This window comes from Microcaecilia unicolor, chromosome 2 (genome assembly GCF_901765095.1).
Source record: "Microcaecilia unicolor chromosome 2, aMicUni1.1, whole genome shotgun sequence".
NCBI lineage: Eukaryota > Metazoa > Chordata > Amphibia > Gymnophiona > Siphonopidae > Microcaecilia > Microcaecilia unicolor.
Window position 1 is genome coordinate 624,632,415 of NC_044032.1, and position 22,549 is coordinate 624,654,963.

At 43.9% G+C, this 22,549-nt stretch overlaps 1 protein-coding gene across 1 annotated transcript in view; it reads left to right on the top strand.

Moving 5' to 3' along the window:
• Window positions 1-21,298, top strand: part of LOC115462700 — a 68,405-nt gene extending 47,107 nt beyond the window's left edge. Inside the window, exons 3-6 of the mRNA XM_030192704.1 lie at window positions 7,240-7,308; window positions 14,305-14,390; window positions 17,024-17,117; window positions 21,091-21,298. Coding sequence (XP_030048564.1) covers window positions 7,240-7,308; window positions 14,305-14,390; window positions 17,024-17,117; window positions 21,091-21,191 — 350 coding nt within the window. The 3' untranslated portion in view covers window positions 21,192-21,298. The remainder of the gene's footprint in view (window positions 1-7,239; window positions 7,309-14,304; window positions 14,391-17,023; window positions 17,118-21,090) is intronic.
• Window positions 21,299-22,549: the final 1,251 nt, after the last annotated feature.

Below are 22,549 nucleotides of genomic sequence, written 5' to 3' on the forward strand. Positions count from 1 at the left end.
TAGCCTTGGATGTCCAAAAAGCAGCTGTGGATCATAGTTCCATCTTCGAGACCAGAGCTCTGTTACTTGCCTTAGTATGCTTCTCCAAAACCAGGCTACTCTTGGACAGGTCCAAAACATATGAGCCAACGTGGCCCAGGGGCGTAGCCAGACACCCAATTTTGGCTGGGCCTGGGCCCAAGATGGGTGGGCAGAAGAACCTCGCCCCGTCCCAAAGGTGATTTGGTCTCTCCTCTTGCCTGCATGTGGGGTCGGTGCGAGCAGTATGTATGTCACTGCTCACTGCAGGCGAAGATCTGCTACTTACAAGGTATGCAGGAGGGACAGTTGTTGGGAGTTTTCGGTTGGTGGGGCTTGGGGATCCCTGCCAGCCACATCATAGGTATGCTGCTACTGGGTGGGCCTGAACCCAAAGTGGGTGGGCCTGGGCCCACCCAAGCCCACCCTTGGCTACGCCACTGACGTGGCCCCTTCTTGATGGCACTTCCCACATGCTCCTAAAGTAACAATATATAATGAAGAAGTCCTGTTGTACTGTTCTAGGTAAAGTATAGTGTAGCTTAAGCAGCCAGCTAAAACATCCCCAACTAGATGCGTTACCAGTAGACTCTCAATTCTTAAGCAAATCTTTTTTTATTGTAGTACTCATAATAAACAAAGAAAATCCAACTTACAGTTCAGTTGCTTGGACAGAATTATTGCCTTCTGTACATAAAGTCTGCATCTAGCCACCTCAGAGGCAAGGAGATGGCCAGAACCTCAGCCATGCTGAGAGGAAAAGCTGTAGCACTGAAAGGGAAATAAGGGGAAGAAACTCAGGGAAAATGAATGGGAAATGACTTGGGGAGATGGTGAAAAATCTTGACGGAATTACAGTCGATTAAGAAGGGATCAACCCCATAGAATAACTGCTGATCACAAAGGTATTCTAGGAATACAGGGCTCTCTCACACTGCCTGCAGGAAAGCTAGCTGACCCTAGCTCAGAGCTGAGAGCCAATAGGGTGAGGTCAAAAGGAGTCAATCACGGGATACTGCAAAGTATAGGGGAGTGGAAGCCCCAGTACACAGTGCTATCTATTACACAGACAATGCAATTAAATACAGATAATACTCATACAAAATATACATCACAATACCCCCTGCCTCCATGAATATGGGGGCAGAACACTGCCCACCTGGTATTGTTAGATACTGCTATTTAACTTCCCAAATTATAAGCATGCAAAAGTCCATTTTTATCAGGATCTTAAACTTAGTAACTTCTTGCTTGTCTCCGTTTCTCTGTTGCTCTGGTGACTTCTCTTTTGCATTCTCACAGGAGCTGAAATGAGAGACGCATGGCACAAACAATGCAAAGAAAAGAGAAAAATCTTTGAGTCTCTGGAGCGGACAATGGTCCATGGTGTCCTCATCTCTTTTTGGTGTGGATCACTGGCTTAGTAATGGATCTGCTGAAGAAGTTCCTTGTCTTCCAGGGAAGTCTTGTGTTGAAGCTCCCAGGTGGTGCCAAGTTGTCATTGATGATCTATAGTTCTGCTTCTTTGATGGTGCTTTGATGATAGGTGTCCCTTCTTTCATCAGCTGGTTGATGAAGTGAAGATGCAATTTCTTTGTGACGGGTAGTACTCAGTGCTGCAGAGATGTAAGTGCATGGGATGGGCAGTTGTTCAAAAGTCTTTAGAGAATCTTTCCATCTCTCCCATTCTTGTCACATTTCTGGTGGCAATGAGACATCTCATTCATCAGCACTTTGAGAAAGTCCCCTCAGTAGGGTTCTTCATTGAATGATGACTGGAGCCGCAAACCCCAGTGGGTTGCGCAGACTATTGACTGTAGATAAGAAACCTCTGCATGTATATGGTTTCTCTTGGGTGGAGACTTCAAAAGTAAAAATGTCTCTTTTTTAGATCCCTATGCAATCCAAGGCTTCTCTGAAGCGGAGGGGTGTCTACTTTTAGATCTAGATCCTTTAAATCTTAGGCATGATCCTCTGCAGAAAATGCTCTCATTACTTCTGGCTTGTTGGAGGCAGTTTTATAAAATCTTAGATTGGCCTCTGCCAGCATTGCTTGCGATCTCAATGGCCTCTCCTTCAGTATGTAAGGATTCAAACCATCATCTACATAAAAGTCTCTCTCAATGAAGCATATGACAACTGTGCCATATTTTCTTTCACCTTTTTGAACTGTCCTTCTAAGCCCATAGGTTGCTACTGCAGGAGATAGACTGTTACCAAAGACATGAACTCTCATTCAGTATTCTACAATTTCCTGGTTGATGCCATTGTCATGGTACCACAGGAATCTCAAGTAATTTCTGTAGTCTATTTGCTGTATATCTGCTGTTATGGCGATAGGGTCCTTTCTGAAGTGGATCAAGACTCCTAATAGGCTGTTGATCATATCAGGCCCAGAAAGCAGCACATTGTTTAGTGAGATTCCTTGAAATTGAGCACTAGAATTGAAGACAATCTTGATCTGCCCTGGGTTTTGTGAATAATACACACAAAAGGTAGGTAAGTACCAACATTCTTCATTGTCTTTTAATGGTGGAGCTGGCTCTGCATGGCCATTCTCCAGCATTTTCAATATGAAAACTGTAAAGTGCTGTTTTCTCTCTGGTGTAATACACTGACATGCTGGTTACTATTGTACTCCATACATTTGATGGCTGCTTTTAGCCATGTACTTGGATGAAGAGCAACATTTATAGCAGATTCTGTACTTTTTCAACAGATCTTTATGTTCTCTTAAAGGTTTCTCCCTAAACCATCCACGTTTCTTGAGCAGATGAGGTTTCTTATGTACAGGACACTGGCTGTCAGGATCCTCTACTTTATATGTAGTAGGAGGATGATTGGATGGTGGGATTGCTGTGGGTGGCAAATCCATCATATATACAGCTTTGTGTTGCCATATTTCTTGACTGGCCTTTCACTGGGGAAGTATCCTGTCTGCTGCTTCAGGTATATCAAATATGAAGCTGGAGTCGTTCCTCCTCTTTGCCAAATCTCAGATGAACTTCACAAAGACTGTGAAGAGAGGAAGCCTCTCTTGGTGATCCTCTTTTTACTTGGTGCCCACTGATGACCATTTTTCTCTTATGTCATATGCAGCTATGATATAATCTCATTTATCCCCCAAGCTGTATCCAAGTAGTACAGGCCAGGAAGGTTCAGATCAGCCTTGAGTGCTTCCAGTTCCTGGAGGAGATCTCCTAATTCTTGTAACTTGTCATTGTCTCTATTTGTCACCTTTGGATAATTCCTTATTCTTTTCATCAGTGCCTGTTGGATAGCTTCTGGGCTGCCATAGCACTGGTCAACTATATTTCTTTCAAACCTCTCGAGGGGTCATGCAAATATACATCTGGTAATCTCTCTACACAATTGGCTGACTCAGTTCCCAGCCACTTTATCAACAGGTTCATCTCTTGCATTGGAGTGAGATTTATAATGGCTGTTGCATCCTTAAAGCTAGATTTCCAACTGCTATACTTTTGTGGTCAGTCACTGAACCTGTGAAGCCCCATGTTCACCATATTTTTGTGTACCATGTATGTTGTTAGATCATCTCTCTCTGAAGTTTCTAGCACACTGGCAGCAGATACCTGTGACTGAGTGTGCACTGGGGTTTGTCTGAAGTCAAGCATGGAGTGTAGCTGGTCAGGTGTCTCTTGCTTAATCACAGGGTGTTCTGCTGGGTGTAACTATTCAACCTTTATGTGAGCCCAGTTCCTGGGTAGCACCAGAGTCTGTGGTTGAAAGGAAGGTTTTCCTTCCTTTCCCTTGGTTCACTTTCCTGGACAGAGAGCCCATGGTAGTGCACCCGTAATCATTGGAGCATGCAGATCACTGTGGTGGCAGTGGGTCACCTCCATAATGTACTTTGCCTTAGTCTTGCTTCTTTCGGGTGAATTAAGACTCTGTTGTAGAGGAACATGCTTGCTCAGAATCTGATGACTCTTCTGAGTCAGACTGTGACTGTGTGCTTTTGTGAGATGGGGTATGAGCTTCATATATGCTGCTGTTCGCTGGGCAGAAACTTCTGCAATAATGTGGCTGAGCTGGCTCTCCTCACCATCCTGTTTTATACCCTGTTCCAGGGCCATGGCTTGGGCCTGCATGACAGCTGCTTATTTTTCTTGCTGGAGCAGCTTCAAGGAAATGTATGACTTTGCCTTCTTGTATTCTACAGTGGTTTTCGCCTCTTCTTTTCGCCTTGACTTTCTTTCATCTCAAGCTATTCTTGATCCACTTCAATCTGGCTTTCGCCCCCTTCATTCAACTGAAACAGCGCTTGCTGAAGTCTCCAATGATCTGTTCCTGGCCAGATCCAAGGGTCTCTATTCTATCCTCATCCTTCTCGAGCTATCTGCTGCTTTTGACACTGTTGATCACACCCTACTCCTTGATATGCTGTCTTCACTTGGATTTCAGGGCTCTGTTCTTTCCTGGTTTTCTTCTTATCTCTCCCAGCGTATCTTTAGTATATACTTTAGTGGATCCTCCTCTACGTCTATCCCACTGTCAGTTGGTGTACCTCAGGGATCTGTCCTGGGACCTCTTCTTTTTTCCATCTATCCTTCTTCCCTTGGAACTCTGATCTCATCCCATGGTTTTCAGTATAATCTTTACACTGATGACTCCCAGATCTACCTCTCCACACCAGAAATCTCAGCTGAAATCCAGGCCAAAATATCAGCCTGCCTGTCTGACATTGCTGCCTGGATGTCTCAGCACCATCTGAAACTAAACATGACCAAGACTGAGTTTCTTATCTTTCCCCCTAAACCAACCTCTCCTCCTCCCCCATTCTCTATTTCTGTGGATAACACTCTCATCCTTCCTGTCTCATCAGCTCGTAACCTTGGGGTCATCTTCGACTCCTCCCTCTCCTTCTCTGCACATATTCAGCAGACTGCTAAAACCTGTCGTTTCTTTCTCTATAATATCAGCAAAATTCATCCTTTCCTTTCTGAGCACACTACCAGAACCCTCATCCACACTCTTATCACCTCTTGCTTAGACTATTGCAACTTGCTTCTCACAGGTCTCCCACTTAGCCATCTCTCTCCTCTTCAATCTGTTCAAAATTCTGCTGCACGACTAATGTTCCACCAGTGTCGTTATGCTCATATTAGCCCTCTCCTCAAGTCACTTCACTGGCTTCCTATCCGTTTCCACATGCAGTTCAAACTCTTCTTTTTGACCTATAAGTGCATTCACTCTGCAGCTCCTCAGTACCTCTCCACTCTCATCTCTCCCTACATTCCTCCCCAGGAACTCCATTCATTGGGTAAATCTCTCTTATCTGCACCCTTCTCCTCCACTGCTAACTCCAGACTCTGTTCCTTTTATCTTGCTGCACCATATGCCTGGAATAGACTTCCTGAGCCGGTACGTCAAGCTCCATCTCTGGCTGTCTTCAAATCTAAGCTAAAAGCCCACCTTTTTGATGCTGCTTTTAACTCCTAACCCTTATTCACTTGTTCAGAACCCTTAGTTTATCATCCTCACTTTAATATTCCCTTATCTCTTGTTTGTCCTGCTTGTCTGTCCTAATTAGATTGTAAGCTCTGTCGAGTAGGGACTGTCTCTTCATGTTCAAATGTACAGCGCTGTGTATGTCTAGTAGCGCTTTAGAAATGATAAGTAGTAGTAGTAGTAGTAGTTCTTCTATTTCTGCCTTCCTGCATGCAGTGTCAGCCACTTCTTCTTCTAATGCTGCCTTCCTGTGTGCAGTGGCTGCTGCTGCTTTCTGTTCTTCTACCTTAATTTTCTCAAGTTCTAAGCCTGCTTCTTGTTTACTATAAAGAACTTTTGATTTGGCATCCTCGGCCTTGCCTCGGACCTGGAGAGCTGCTGCACTTGTTGCAAACTGATTGGAATGGCTTGTGATGTGTGATTTTAAAGACCTGGAACCTCTAGAATTTCTAGAACTGTGTCTGGAGTTGCTAGGATGTTGAGATTGATTTTCACTTGCAGGGGTTATGTGTTTTTCTGTGTCTTTCATTGTTCTGCCACTGTGACCTGGCGTGTGAGGTCTGTGGTCTGTTGTCTCTCTTTTTAGGCCAGACTGTCTGAAATATTTTTCCTGCTTAGAAATTGACAGTACAGTTGCCTCTGCACTGTGATCTTTGAAAATGGCTGCATGACCCCACACAGTGCATCCTGTGATGGATCGAGCAACATAGGTCTTCCATATAAGGAAATGTTTCCTTATTTTGTAGGCTCTTCCCATATTAATAAATAAGGGAATGATTCTCTGATATGGCAGATTGATCCTGCTCAGTGCACTGCAGGATGCACTGGGCAGGGTCAAGTACCTGCTATTTTCAAAGATGGTGACACAGAGGCAGGATCAAGGGGACATCTCTCCTGCTTCATCAAGGTACAGGAGTCTGGAGGACCTTGGGGAGGGAGTGGATGTGCCCACTAGACACCAAAGATTATTTTTTAAGTCAGAGGAAGGGAGTTTGATTGGGAAGAGGTCCTTTTGTAAGTAAATAAAAGGAGTTGGGTTAGGTTGGGGGTGGTAGGGGATGCTGCAAGATACTAGAGATTTTTATTTTTGAGTTGGTGAGATGAGTGGTCATGAAGGGTGGTGGAAGGGACCACAAGACACCAGGAAATGTTTTTTTTTGTCAGGGAAAAGTGGGGAGAGGGAGGGGTGCTGCTAGATACCACTGATTTTTTTTAATTAGGGTGGCAGGGGGTTCTGCTAGACACCAGTATTTTTAGTTTTAGATGATGGAAAGGTGGGTTATGTTGGGGGGTGTAAGGGTGCTGCTAGACATCAGAGAATGCCTTTTCATACTGGGGACAGGTGGATCCAGGCAAGTTGGAAGGGGGTGAAAAATCAATGCTAATGTAGACAGTGTGGACTCTGTACACTGCCTCAGACCTGGAAGTAGGTTTCTTGTGTTGTGCCCCTTGATAGACATCAGCATACAGCTCTGTATTGCTGTGGGGTAAGTAATAGGCTCTTTATCATGAACTTTAATATACTATGCGCTAATGTCTACTGAAGAAGCTAACCAGCACAGAGACCCTTGTTATATACAGTGGCCGTTAATGAGCACATAAACTAATTGTTAACTGTATACTGCAGCCCGTGTTAGCTTTCTGCATCAGCCCCTGGAGTATGAACCCCATGTTTCAATTACTATCCTTAAGACTATTCTATAATACTGTTTAAACAACTGATGAGTTTGCTCAAAATTTATTTTATTACAGAACCAGAAACCTCATCGAATGCTACAATTGTTTTCACTGAAAAACCGCATACCCCCTCCAATTATAAAAGTAAGTGAAAAATTCAACTACTATATTCAATTAATAAAAGCAGAGTATCTTTTTGGTGTCTTCTTACTAAGCTACAGTAAAACAGTGGCCTTAGCACTAACTTACCTGCACTAATGTTGTTTCGCACGCTTTTATGGCAGCTTGTTCCACTTCTAGTCTGTGACTCTCAGTTCTCAGGGTGGATTGTCCGTTCACTGAATATTACAATTTGAGTAACAGTTCATGTGATTATGCTGATCTGTTCAATTGACCCCTGAGGCAGGCATTGTTTTACGCCGAAACACAGCCAGTGTCATTATTGAGAGCCCTTTGTGCTTCTTTTTTGGATTGTCTATACTGTGCATTTTGACCCTCTCCATTGTATGCTACCATGCGCTGATGTTGCCGTTAGCACATGGCCATTACAAAAATATTAGCATGTGAGCGCTTACCACCATCTATTTTGTAGGGACTCTCACGCTAATCCTGCGCTAATCAGTTAGAGAACGGTAATGTTAGGAGTCACAGACCAAGAAAGGGATCTAGGTGTCATCGTTGATGATAGGTTGAAACCTTGTGCTCAGTGTGCTGCTACGGCTAAGAAAGCAAATAGAATGTTAGGTATTATTAGGAAAGGAATGGAAAACAAAAATGAGGATGTTATAATGCCTTTGTATCGCACCATGGTGCGACCGCACCTTGAATATTTTGTTCAATTCTGGTCGCCGCATCTCAAAAAAGATATAGTGGAATTAGAAAAGGTACAGAGAATGGCGATGAAAATGATAAAGGAGATGGGACGACTTCCCTATGAGGAAAGGCTAAAGCGGCTAGGGCTCTTCAGCTTGGAGAAAAGGCGGCTGAGGGGAGATATGATAGAGGTCTATAAAATAATGAGTGGAGTTGAACAGGTAGATGTGAAGCGTCTGTTCACACTTTCCAAAAATACTAGGACTAGGGGGCATGTGATCAAGCTACAATGTAGTAAATTTAAAACGAATCGGAGAAAATGTTTCTTCACTCAACGTGTAATTAAACTCTGGAATTTGTTGCCGGAGAATGTGGTAAAGGCGGTTAGCTTAGCGGAGTTTTAAAATGGTTTGGCCGGCTTCCTAAAGAAAAAGTCCATAGACTGTTATTAAATGGACTTGGGGAAAATCCACTATTTCTGGGATAAGCTGTATAAAATGTTTTGTATATTTTTGGGACCTTGCCGGGTATTTGTGACCTTGATTGGCCACTGTTGGAAACAGGATGCTGGGCTCGATGGACCTTTGGTCTTTCCCAGTATGGCAATACTTATGTACTTAATGTAGATTCACAGAAAAATCCACTCTTCCCCCCCCCCCCCCCCCTCGACATGCTCCCTCTGCATTTTAGCATGTGGCTTACTCATGCAGATCCAAAAATTACTACAGGACGCCTGAGCGTATCCCACGGTCAGCCGTTTCAAGCTGCGGTAAACACGTGCTAGCACTTACTGCGGCTTAGTGAAAGAAATTCTTTACTTCTTCTTGTCCTTGTAACACTGCTATTATACAGTATAAAAGTTGCAATAAACATAATTGAAACCAATGAAATTATTTTTAAAATGCTAGCTGTAGAGGAGGAGTCTAAAAAATCAATCCTATATATAAATTATTTTGATTATTCTTGGATAAAGAATGTGTATAATGTAGTTTGAGAAGTTGATAGCTTTCTAAAACTCCTACCACTTGATAGTCAGGGCTATTTAACTGGCCAGGAACGGCTCCTGGCTGGGTAAATAGCACTTAACTGGCTATCCACGAATATTCAGTGAGGGATAGCCAGCTAGCTCCTGCTGAAAATTCACGGTCAGCACATAGCACCTATCAGTGGCGTACCAAGGGGGGGCGGTGGGGGCGGTCCGCCCCGGGTGCAGCCGCTGGGGGGTGCCGTGGCACGCGCCTGTTGGCTGTGAGTTCGCTACGCTAAATTCTCTCGTTCGCTGCAGGAAGTAACCTGTTCCGGGGCAGAGGGAGGGAGCTGCAGCGAACGAGAGAATTTAGTGTAGCGAACTCGCAGCCGACAGGCGCGTGCCGTGGCACCCCCCCCCCAGCGGCGTGCACCTGGGGGTATCATTTCGCCGGGGGGGGCGCGCTGCACCCAGAGGGGGGCGCATCGGCGATCCGCCCCAGGTGTCGTCGAGGCTAGGAACGCCACTGGCACCTATCCAGCTATATCATGCAATATAACCGGTTAATCATGAATATTCAAACATTGGCTGGCTATGTTTTTGTGGCCAAATAGGGCCACGTAAATAGCATAAGCAGTGCCACTGAATATCTCCTCTGACCACCATTGCACACCCCAGAGTTGGGAGTTATGCGAGCAGTGGCAATATTCTGTGCCGGCACCCACTTAGCTAACCACGGAAGTAGGATTGCTTAAATAGTAATCTTAGCTTTGCCTGATTATCTATGCGGGTATATTAGCATAACTTCTGGGCTATGCCACTGAATATCCAGAGAGATTTTAGCCAAAAGCAGTGAGCATTTAAAGAAACGTTGACCATCACTGGCTGAAAACTGATCCAATTGTAAACAGGGGACTTGAAGGAGGAAGGCAGAGTATAAACCTACTGTAACTCACTGCATCTAAATTCTAATGTACATATCCAAAAAGGGGTGTGGTTATGGGTGGGGTAATGGGTGCTTTGTGGGTGTCCCCAAATTTACACATTGTTATAGAATATGGCCCAGTCTGCATAAATCTACGAGCAGGGTTTTACCCCACATTTTCATTGGTGTAAATGGAGGCACGTAATTTTAGGTGCTGGGATATCAACTAAGTGCATTCTAGAAACATAGAAACATGACGGCAGATAAAGGCCAAATGATCCATCCAGTCTGCCCATCCTCTGTAACCCCTAATTATTCCTGTTCCTAAGCGATCCCACATGCTTATCCCATGCCTTTTTAAATTATGGAACAGTCCTCGACTCCACCACCTCCACCGGGAGGCCATTCCACACCTCCACCACCCTTTCTGTGAAATAATACTTCCTTAGGTTACTCCTAAGCCTATTCTTAAGTTTGTCATATGCCCTCTCATTCCAGAGCTCTCCTTCATTTGGAAAAGGCTCTCTTCCTGTACATAAATGCTCTTGAGATATTTAAACGTTTCTATCATGTCTCCTCTCTCCCTCCTGTCTTCCAGCGTATACATGTTGAGGTTCATAAGCCTGTCCCTATAATTTTTGTGTTCAAGACCGCTTACTAATTTCGTAGCCGCCCTCTGGACCGACTCCATCCTGTTTATATCTTTGTACAGTGGGGGAAATAAGTATTTGATCCCTTGCTGATTTTGTAAGTTTGCCCACTGACAAAGACATGAGCAGCCCATAATTGAAGGGTAGGTTATTGGTAACAGTGAGAGATAGCACATCACAAATTAAATCCGGAAAATCACATTGTGGAAAGTATATGAATTTATTTGCATTCTGCAGAGGGAAATAAGTATTTAATCCCTCTGGCAAACAAGACCTAATACTTGGTGGCAAAACCCTTGTTGGCAAGCACAGCGGTCAGACGTCTTCTGTAGTTGATGATGAGGTTTGCACACATGTCAGGAGGAATTTTGGTCCACTCCTCTTTGCAGATCATCTCTAAATCATTAAGAGTTCTGGGTTGTCGCTTGGCAACTCGCAGCTTCAGCTCCCTCCATAAGTTTTCAATGGGATTAAGGTCTGGTGACTGGCTAGGCCACTCCATGACCCTAATGTGCTTCTTCCTGAGCCACTCCTTTGTTGCCTTGGCTGTATGTTTTGGGTCATTGTCGTGCTGGAAGACCCAGCCACGACCCATTTTTAAGGCCCTGGCGGAGGGAAGGAGGTTGTCACTCAGAATTGTACGGTACATGGCCCCATCCATTCTCCCATTGATGCGGTGAAGTAGTCCTGTGCCCTTAGCAGAGAAACACCCCCAAAACATAACATTTCCACCTCCATGCTTGACAGTGGGGACGGTGTTCTTTGGGTCATAGGCAGCATTTCTCTTCCTCCAAACACGGCGAGTTGAGTTCATGCCAAAGAGCTCAATTTTTGTCTCATCTGACCACAGCACCTTCTCCCAATCACTCTCGGCATCATCCAGGTGTTCACTGGCAAACTTCAGACGGGCCGTCACATGTGCCTTCCGGAGCAGGGGGACCTTGCGGGCACTGCAGGATTGCAATCCGTTATGTCATAATGTGTTACCAATGGTTTTCGTGGTGACAGTGGTCCCAGCTGCCTTGAGATCATTGACAAGTTCCCCCCTTGTAGTTGTAGGCTGATTTCTAACCTTCCTCATGATCAAGGATACCCCACGAGGTGAGATTTTGCGTGGAGCCCCAGATCTTTGTCGATTGACAGTCATTTTGTACTTCTTCCATTTTCTTACTATGGCACCAACAGTTGTCTCCTTCTCGCCCAGCGTCTTACTGATGGTTTTGTAGCCCATTCCAGCCTTGTGCAGGTGTATGATCTTGTCCCTGACATCCTTAGACAGCTCCTTGCTCTTGGCCATTTTGTAGAGGTTAGAGTCTGACTGATTCACTGAGTCTGTGGACAGGTGTCTTTCATACAGGTGACCATTGCCGACAGCTGTCTGTCATGCAGGTAACGAGTTGATTTGGAGCATCTACCTGGTCTGTAGGGGCCAGATCTCTTACTGGTTGGTGGGGGATCAAATACTTATTTCCCTCTGCAGAATGCAAATAAATTCATATACTTTCCACAATGTGATTTTCCGGATTAAATTTGTGATGTGCTATCTCTCACTGTTACCAATAACCTACCCTTCAATTATGGGCTGCTCATGTCTTTGTCAGTGGACAAACTTACAAAATCAGCAAGGGATCAAATACTTATTTCCCCCACTGTATATAATGTAGCCAGATGTGCTATTCTGGGTGGGCCTAAGCCCGAGGTGGATGGGCACACAATTTTTCCCTCATCCCCCCTCCCCCATTTCAATAGATACCTGAGCTGGCGGGGCTCCCCAAGTCCTATCAGCTAAAGATGGCCTCTACTGGCAGCTGGAACAATCCTGAACTCTCTGCAGCCAGCAGCACACTCTACGGGCCACTCCCCCCCCCCCCCCCCCTTGCACATACTCAGTTGTTCAGGGATTGTTCCAGCTGCCCGAATTGTTTCAAATTTTGAGTTTCAAATGTATTAATTTTTTTTGCTATACCTCCCATCGAATACCTTCTGAGCAGTGTACAAATACTAGTATATTAAAGAAAGGGGGGGAGGACTCCATTAATGATAGGAAAGGAAATCCCATCAGTCTTAATAAGGATGCCACAGGGGTACCCAAACTCTGCCCATGAACATGTCTACACAAAGGACTTCCCTTATATATAAGTATATACAGTTACAGCTAATTCAATTTGATATGCCGCTTAACCTCAGATAACAGCAAAGCAGTCAGTGTACAATATAAAATTATTAGCATAAGATCATAGGAAAGGTCATTCAAACTAGACAAACATGCTAACCAAAATAAAACCTGGTAACAAACATACCCAGGACAAACTCTACTAATTCCACCAGGAGGGACATCCAAAAAGCTGCAGTGAAGTAATAGGTTTTTAATAATCTTCCAAACCTTTGACGGGAGCCCTCCAACCATAAAGCCAGGGAGAGAGTTCCATAAAGCCAGTGCCAGAAAGATGAAGGCCCTCCATAGAGGGTAATTTTTAAAAAGTAACCTAGACTGAGAAATTAAAAAGGTACCTGGTTCTCACCCATAAACTACTTCATTCTGGTTCCCTCGCCTTCCTCTCATCTGTTATAATTCCATATATCCCAGCTCATAAGTACATAAGTATTGCCATACTGGGACAGACCAAAGGTCCATCAAGCCCAGCATCCTGTTTCCAACAGTGGCCAATCCAGGTCACAAATACCTGGCAAGATCCCCCAAAAAGTACAAAACATTTTATGCTGCTTATCCCAGAAATATTTTCCCCAAGTCCAATTTAATAATGGTCTATGGACTTTTCCTTTAGGAAGCCATCCAAACCTTTTTTAAACTCTGCTAAGCTAACCGCCTTTACCACATTCTCTGGCAACGAATTCCAGAGTTGAATTATACATTGAGTGAAGAAACATTTAATCTGATTCGTTTTAAATTTACTTCTATGTAGTTTCATCGCATGCCCACTAGTCCTAGTATTTTTGGAAAGCGTAAACAGATGCTTCACGTCTACCCATTCCACTCCACTCATTATTTTATAGACCTCTATCATATCTCCCCTCAGCCATCTTTTCTCAAGCTGAAGAGCCCCAGCCACTTTAGCCTTTCCTCATAGAGAAGTCGTCCCATCCCCTTTATAATTTTTGTCGCCCTTCTCTGCACCTTTTCTAATTCCACTATATCTTTTTTGAGATGTGGCGACCAGAATTGAACACAATATTCAAGATGCGGTCACACTATGGAGCGATACAAAGGCATTATAATCTCCTCATTTTTGTTTTCCATTCCTTTCTTAATAATACCCAACATTATATTTGCTGTGACCGCTGCTTTTTAACATATTTAAAATGACCTAGAAATGGGGGTAACTAGTGAGGTAATTAAATTTGCTGATGACACAAAGTTATTCAAAGTAGTTCGATTGCGGGAGGATTGTGAAAAATTACAAGAGGAACTTACGAGACTGGGAGACTGGGCGTCTAAATGGCAGATGACATTAAATGTGAGCAAGTGCAAAGTGATGCACGTGGGAAAGAGGAACCCGAATTATAGCTACATCATGCAAGGTTCCACGTTAGGAGTCACTGACCAAGAAAGGGATCTAGGTGTCGTCGTCGTTGATGATGTGTTGAAACCTTCTGCTCAGTGTGCTGCGGTGGCTAAGAAAGCAAATATTTTATTTTATAGCTATTGAAACATTCAATTATGGAAAGTGTGATTGTTTTAAATTACTTTTATTATTCTTATTTCTAAAATACTTGACCACAAGCTGAATACCAATGCATATGTTGTTGTTTTTTTCTCCCCACAGCTCTTGGAATAATCATTAGTATTTCCTTTCTCATTGTCGTCCTTTTCATCATCTTGCTCTGTTGCGTCCTGCGCAAAAAGACAAAAGTAAGCTCTAACATTATATATCTTGATTTGCTTGATCTTTCTGCATTCTCCAGTATGGCTAGCTCAATACAGATGGCAGAGTCCAATGGGGTTGTCATTAAAATAAGGATACAGGAAAAGACCAAGGGTGGAAGAGAACCAAATCCAAATGACCAGCCCAGACCAAGGAGCAAGAGCTTCAAAACAAGTTTATTGGGACCCAACACGGTCCGTGTTTTGGCTGTTTTCCTGAGACAGTGCTCTTTGTGGATTCAGCGTTCTGTCGCCTGAGCTTTGTTAGCACCTCCACGTTTTTGGCGTTGTGGAACAGGTTTATACTACCCGACCCCTGAGGAAGGCTTGTTGCCAAAACATTGACCGTGTTCGGTTCCAATAAACTTCTTTTGAAGCTCTTACTCCTTGGTCTGGGCTGGTCATTTGGATTTGGTTCTCTTCCACCCTTGGTCTGCTGTGATTAAAATACAGATAAAATCATTGTTTCCTTCATTTGTGGCTCATAGAAACATATAACAGCCGATAAGGCCCATCCCATTTCAATCCTGGTACCATATCATTAAGCCAAATTAATCTTGAGCTTTCCCTTCACTTCTTCCCCACAACTGTACACCACTACCATAGCCCTAAGGGGTGAAGAGGGCACCTCCATGTGGGTACAGTGGGTTTTTGGAGGGCTCAACATTTACCACCACAAGTGTAACAGGTAGAGGGGGATAGGCCTGGGTCTACCTGCCTGAAGTGCACTGCACCCAATAAGAACTGCTCCAGGGACCTGCATACTGCTGTGATGGAGCTGGGTATGACATTTGAGGCTGGCAAAAAACTTTTTTGTTTTTATATTTTTAGGGTGGGAGGGGGTTGGTGACCACTGGGAGAGTAAAGGGAGGTCATCCCCGATTCCCTCTGGTGGTCGTCTGGTCAATTGGGGCACTTTTTTGAGACTTGGTCCTAAAAATAAATGGATCAAGTGAAGCCGGTGAAACGCTCGTCAGAGCTCGTCCATTATCGGGCGAAGCCGGCCATCTCGTAACCACGCCCTCATCCCGCCTTCTGTACCCTGCCTTGAAATTTGGCCGGCTCCGCAACGGAAAGCAGTTGGCGCCGGCCAAAATCGGCTTTCCATTATACCGATTTGGCCGGGTTCAGGAGATCGCTGGCCATCTCCCGATTTGTGTCGGGAGATGGCCAGCGATCTCCTTCAAAAATAAGCTGGTTGGTCATCACAACACTGAGGAAAGATGAATCATGCAGTTTAATTCAGAATAGACTGTAGTGGGAAAAGATTATTCAGTGGGAGGCCTCTAAGGAGCAGGTTCTAATAGTCTAAGGGGCCCTTTTACTAAGCCATGCAGGCATGTACGTGTGTCCTACGTGCATCAGTTATGAACTACTACCCAGCTACTGCATGGCCCGGGAGGTAATTTCATTTTTTATGCGCATCCACTACACGCAGTGGCGATCCTAGCCGGCATGACACCCGGGGCGGAGCGCTGATGCGCCCCCCCCTGGTGCAGCGCGGCCCCCCCCCTGGTGAAATGACACCCCCCCTCCCGGGTGCACGCCGCTGGGGGGGGGTGCCGCGGCGCGCGCCTGTCAGCTGAGTTCACTGACTTCGCTAACTTCACTGCAGCTCCCTCTGCCCCTGCCGGAACAGGAAGTAACCTGTTCCGGGGCAGAGGGAGCTGCAGCGAAGTTAGCGAAGTCAGCGAACTCAGCTGACAGGCGCGCGCCGTGGCACCCCCCCAGTGGCGTGCACCCGGGGCGGACCGCCCTCACCGCCCCCCCTTGGTACGCCACTGGCTACACGCGCCGGAAAACGCTAACCGGGCGGTAATCAGCATTGTACGTGCACTGACAATTACCACCCGGTTAATGCGTGGTAAGGTCATTTTGCCGCACATCCATTTTCAGCCCAAAAAGAAAAGGCCTTTTTTTGCAGGTGCGCTGAAAAATGGACCTGCGCGCGTCCAATACACGCGTCTATACCAGCGCAGGCCATTTTTCGGCGCACCTTAGTAAAAGGACCCCTAAGCGAGATATGATAAACAAGTGGATAAGAATTTTGGCAGCATGCTCATAAAGCAAGAAACTGATTTTAGCAATGAAAGGAATAAACAACATGCTTCATCAATCTTTTGATACATGTAAAGAGCAGGGGCATAGCCAGACTTCCGTGGGAGGGGGGTCCAAAGCCCGAGGGGAGGGGGCACATTTTAGCCTTCCCCCCGGCGGCGCCCCCCCCCCCCCCCGCCGCCGGGGGGAAGGCTAAAATGTGCCCCCTCCCCTCGGGCAGGACGTCAGCAATGCATGCAACAGCAGGAGCAGGATGGAGAGGACGTCGGCTGGCGGGGAGTGGGGTCCCCCGCCAGCAAACGTGAAGGTAGGCGGTGGTGGGGGCGGGTTCGCCGGGAGGGGGCCTAGGCCCCCTCAGGCCCCACGTAGCTACGCCACTGGTAAAGAGAGAGAGAGAGACATCAAAGGTGACCCAAAGGGGGACCTGAGGGGACTTGGAGAATGCAATTGCCATTTGTAATGACAGAAAAAGTTGCAATGGGTTTAGCGAGAAGAATAAGTTCTATCTCGCCCAGTGCATTAGATATGATTTAGTTATTAACTCATCTGTGTTTCCGTTACAGAGATATTCCTTTGACTTGTACCACAAATCCCCCGAAGATGCAAACATTCCCTTAAGTTCTGTCCATGAAGACAACGAAAATGGACAGATATCAAGTAATGTACCCTTTGTTTAGTTTTTTTTTACTTTCAAAGGAACAAAGCAATAGTGGACATTTTTTTGCTGAAATTAAGAAAAGACTTTTGAATATGTGTTTTTAGATTTTGTGCATAATGTTAATATATTTCACCATGGACAATCTCTTCCAAACTATCGAACACACACAATAGGACAGTCCAGTTCATTTTTGATTACCGGTGTAAGGATTACAGTTGACTGTTGATTACCGTTTCTCTAAACAGTGACTTTCCTGCTATCTGGATTTTAGGATATAATTTATTTTTATCCTTCTTACCTCTTATGTCTATTGATTTAATTTGATGCTAGAGTCTTTAGATATGATTTTTATTGTCTTTGACCTGAGGTGTATTTGTTGTATGAATCCCGCTTTGTACCTATTTGTGTTTTGGTTGACTTATAGTTTTACGCTCTTTATTGCTTTGTTATTTTTTTTATTTTGATTACTTACTTATTGCTGTGTTCAGCCTTCAATGATTTTTAATAGGGGTAGGTATTTAATGCACTATTAATGTGATTAATTTTTTTTAATTTTACTTGCGATTACATTTTTTAAACATGATCACAATTTCGCAGCATTGCTTTCTCTCCCCTGCCTATCCTACTTCACGTTGGCATAACATAACTGAGGGAAGACATCGGTGTCAGTTGCAAGTAGCATGTGGGAATCACTGCTGGAGACCCTATGAAGAGCCAGATAAATGCAGGGGGGGGGGGGTGCTGGACTTGTGTACTAGGGGGGGGGGGTCAGTTGTAGGAGAGGAGAGAAATGGGTATCTGTGTGACAGGTGTAACAGGTTTAGCAGCAGAAGGGGAACTGAAGTGGAAGGATGCCGCAGGAGAGGATAAAGGTAGGTACCTGTATTTATTTATTGCATTTGTATCCCACATTTTCCCACCATATGGCAGGTTCAATGTGGCTTACATATTGCTAAAAAGGTAGTTACAAAATTTAGATTTGTAGAAGTCTAGTACATAATACAGAAGTACAATAAACGCTAAGGTTGATATATTAGCATATTGTGAGAGAGGTTAATATTATTGTTTTCCATTTCTGAACTTTTCGTGATATATGGTGGTGTGGGATTAGGCAGATCCAGGGAGGAAAGACTTCTTGAAAAGATGTGTTTTCAGGTTTTTTCTGAATTGTAGGTAGTTTTTTGTGAGTTTCAGGTCTTTGGGTAGTGAGTTCCAAAGTTGTGTGCCTAGGAGAGGCTGGTGGCATGTGAAGATTTGTATTTTATACCTTTGCAATTGGGGTAGTGAAGGGTTAGGTAGGTTCTTGCTGTTCTCGTCACGTTTCTTAATAGTAGATCGATAAGTTCCATCATGTAATCTGTTGCGAGTCCGTAGATGATTCTGTGAACTATTGTGCATATTTTGAATGTTATGCGAGCGTTAATAGGAAGCCAATGTAAGCTTCTTAGGAGGCGTTTCGCACTTTCGAAGCATGTTTTTCTGAAGATGAGTCTGGCAGCCGTGTTTTGTGCTGTCTGTAGTTTTCTTATGATTTGATCTTTGCAGCCTTCGTAAATACTATTGCAGGGGAGCAATGTGCTGGGGAAGGAAGTGCGTGTATGCCAGTGGCGTAGTCACAGGTGGGCCTGGGTGGGCAGGGGCCCACCCACTTAGGGCTCAGGCCCACCTAACCGTAGCACAGTTTTAGCAGTAGCTGGTGGGGATCCCAAGCTCTACCAGCTGAAGACTTCCTCCTGATGGCAATGAAAACGCTACTGTCCATGATACTAGCACCTGTGCATGCTCAGTTTTCAGCGCATGCCTGCTGCAGACTGCCAAAGTGGAAAGAAGCATTTTTCTGCCAGCTGAGATCATTTTTTGGGTGGGTGGGGGGGAGAGAACTTGGTGCCCACCTACCTCTTGCCTAGGCCCACCCAAAATCTGTTGTGTGGCTACGCCCCTGGTGTATGCAACTTTTCATTATATTCAGCAGGTTTAAAAAATTTCCATGCAGTGGGAATTGACCAGTATCAAGCCATCCAGTCCAGAGGTTTGACTAATCATCTGATTAAAATTTTTTTATACCATGATTAATTTTGATTACAATTTTTCATTGTTGCACACCCCTAATTAAATAGCATGTTGTAAAGGATAATCAGCCACGCTGAGCATTTGTACAAAAGGATGTTTGGGCCAACATTCAAAAAAAAAGGTGAAAAGCATGTGTCCAAAATGCATGTCATGATTAATCGCACCGTTAAATTTTTTTAGATTGTTCGATTAATTGCGATTTAAATTTTTTATCAGTGCCCACCTCTAATTTTCAACACAGGCACCCTAAAAGTTAGAACTATTTGTGGGAGTGGATATTGGACATGAGGATCAACTGAAAATCTCTTACCTAGAAAAGCTATTTTGTGAATTGTATTGTAATGTTTTATGAGGTGTTATAGATAATAGAGGCACTCTTACATAAGAACATAAAAACATAAGAATAGCCATACTGGGTCAGACCAGTGGTCCATCTAGCCCAGTATCCTGTTTCCAACAGTGGCCAAGCAAGTATTCTCAGGAATACCAGTACTGTCATTTTTCAATTGCAACAAATTAGCAGTTGAAAATCCAGGAGTGGTTCATTTGTTCCATATTTGTCACAGTGGCGTAGCCACAGGTGGGCCTGGGTGGGCCGAGGCCCACCCACTTAGGGCTCAGGCCCATCCAACAGTAGTACATGGTAATGAAAATTCTGCTCTCCACAATACTGGCACCTTCACATGCTCAGTTTTCAGCGCATGCCTGCTGCAGACTACCAAGTTGGAGACTAGAGAGAAGCATTTTCCAACCAGCTAAGATATTTTTTTGGTGTTGGGGTGGGGGAGAGAACATTTCATGCCCACCCACTTCTTGCCTAGGCCCACCCAAAATCTGCTGTCTGGCTACGCCCCTGATTTGTCATGTCATGTGTCTTATTATTATTTACAGGGGTTGAGGCCACCGCACTCAAAGAAGTGACCGCACTAGTGCTTAACTGAATAGGTATATTCAGCAGTGCCCGGTTTTACTGTGTGCCAAAGCCCCTTTTACCTTTTACTTGGGGAAAATCCACTGCTTATTTCTAGAATAAACTATGGCAATGTACTACTGCGATGTAAACACTTACAAAACACAAACCAGTAGACACGATCTCCGGAGTATCTGCTTAACTAAGTTAAGCAGATACTCCAGAGATCGTGTGTACTGGTTTGTGTTTTGTAAGTATTTCTAGAATAAGCAGCATAAAATGTATTGTACTGTTTTGGGATCTTGCCAGGTACTTGTGACCTGGATTGGCCACTGTTGGAAACAGGATGCTGGGCTTGATGGACGTTCGGTCTGTCCCAGTATGACAGTTCTTATGTACTTATGTAATTTTGGGCGCCATACATAGAATCTGGGGGTTAGTGGCCAATTTTCTGCAAAATTGTGCGTGATACTGAGATGCATGCGCAACTAAATTGGCTAACGAGCCAATTAGTGCCAGTAATTGGGTGTGAAGAGTGAATTATTGACACTAATTGGCAACAAGTTGAATTTGCTCGAGCATCTTTCTACGGGCTATCCTGTAAAGATCCAAGTGCAAAACCTTTAGCATGCAACTCAAAAGTGGGCATGGGTGGGTCGTGGCATTCACTAAAGATGCACCTAATATTACTGAATACTGTCAAACGCATGACTCCCACTAAAGATAAGCCCAAACATTCTTAGTGTAATATACTTGATACACCAACTTGCAGTTCAATATCAAAGCTGTCCACAATGCTAAAACCACAAATTAACATGAAATTACAATCAAAATATTCAACAACTTATGTGTGCTATATATATAATGCTGCATGACAGGTCATTTTTCTATTTCCAGAATGTTAATTCTGTCCCGTTCTTGCCTCATTCTGCTATTAATTGTTTTTGTTATTGTTGTTTGGTTGTTGTTTTTTTTTTCTTCTATAACTTCAGGTGAAAAAAAGAATAACTCCAGCGCTATGGAGTCCTCTCGGACCTCAAGCTCTGAAGATGCCACAAAAGCAGCAAACGCGGCTGATTCTGCAGACAAGTGATATGCTTGAACAGGACCTAGTAAAGATTGACGCAACCAAGCACAAAGATATGTATGCGTATAGCCGGGGAGTCAAGACAATCATGCCACTGTTGCTCTTAAACTGTTTCCTGATTGCCTGTATTTTTTATTAACAAATTGGAACATAGACAATGTGGAAGAAAAGGACTACTGGCTGCACTCAGTCTCTATTCGTAGCCATCCACTATGCTGTCACACATCCTGCTCAGTCATTGAACCTTGCACCTTTCCTCTCTCTCCTGTGGTAGATAATCTTTCACTTGTTTGGTTACAGTCACTGGTCCTCCTTCTGCCACACTGCTGGAAATGTGTTCACAATGGATACCCAAGTAACTCACATTCCTTTGTTAATCTTCCTCCCTTCATGGTGAGCCCCTGTTCTTGCATTTCTCATTCTATGAAAACATTTGCCTTAATGATTTTATTGAGAGATTTTGAGCAGTCTATTTTTGTCTTATTTTTTTTTACCAGGTCACTAAATCCAACATATAACTGGAATAATTATGAGTATGCTCATGCTGTACAGAGGTAGACCCACACATGCTGTAAGGGCGGTTGTATAACTGAACTCCCACAGTTACACCATACTTGTGCATATAAATGTACAGAATAACAGCACTTTCACAGAAAACATTTAATTTATGCATGCAAACAGCAGCACGGTGGCTGAGCGCTATCCTATAAGGACACGCGAGTGGCAGGTCATTTCCCATTGCTTCGGATTCATTCTCAGAACTGATGCAGTCGATGAATTCGTGGTAAATAAGCAGTTTAACTGAATGGGATCAGGCAAGAATTTACTCAAGCAAATTTATTCAAACACTTTTTTTTTTTAGGGTTTCAAATTATTTTTTCATTCAAAACATTTCCATTTCAAACAAGCAGTTAATATTTTCAGGATTGCCCAACTATGGTGACCTCAGCGGTGCTCATTGCCAAAGATGTATATATGGCAATGTAACTAGCGCCCACTTCTTCATCGGCACACCCGATTAATTAAATTTACTATAGTTATACTTTCTCTCTCTTCTTTATTGATTTTACTTATCTTTTTCTCTTTTTAATGTCAGACCAAGATAAGTAAAATTAATAAAGAAGAGAAAGAAAGTATAACTATAGTAAATTTAATTAATCGGGTGTGCCGATGAACAAGAGGGTGCTAGTTACATTGCCATATATACATCTTTGGCAATGAGCACCGCTGAGGTCACCATAGTTGGGCAATCCTGAAAATATTAACTGCTTGTTTGAAATGGAAATGTTTTGAATGAAAAAATAATTTGAAACTCTAAAAAAAAAAAAGTGTTTGAATAAATTTGCTTGAGTAAATTCTTGCCT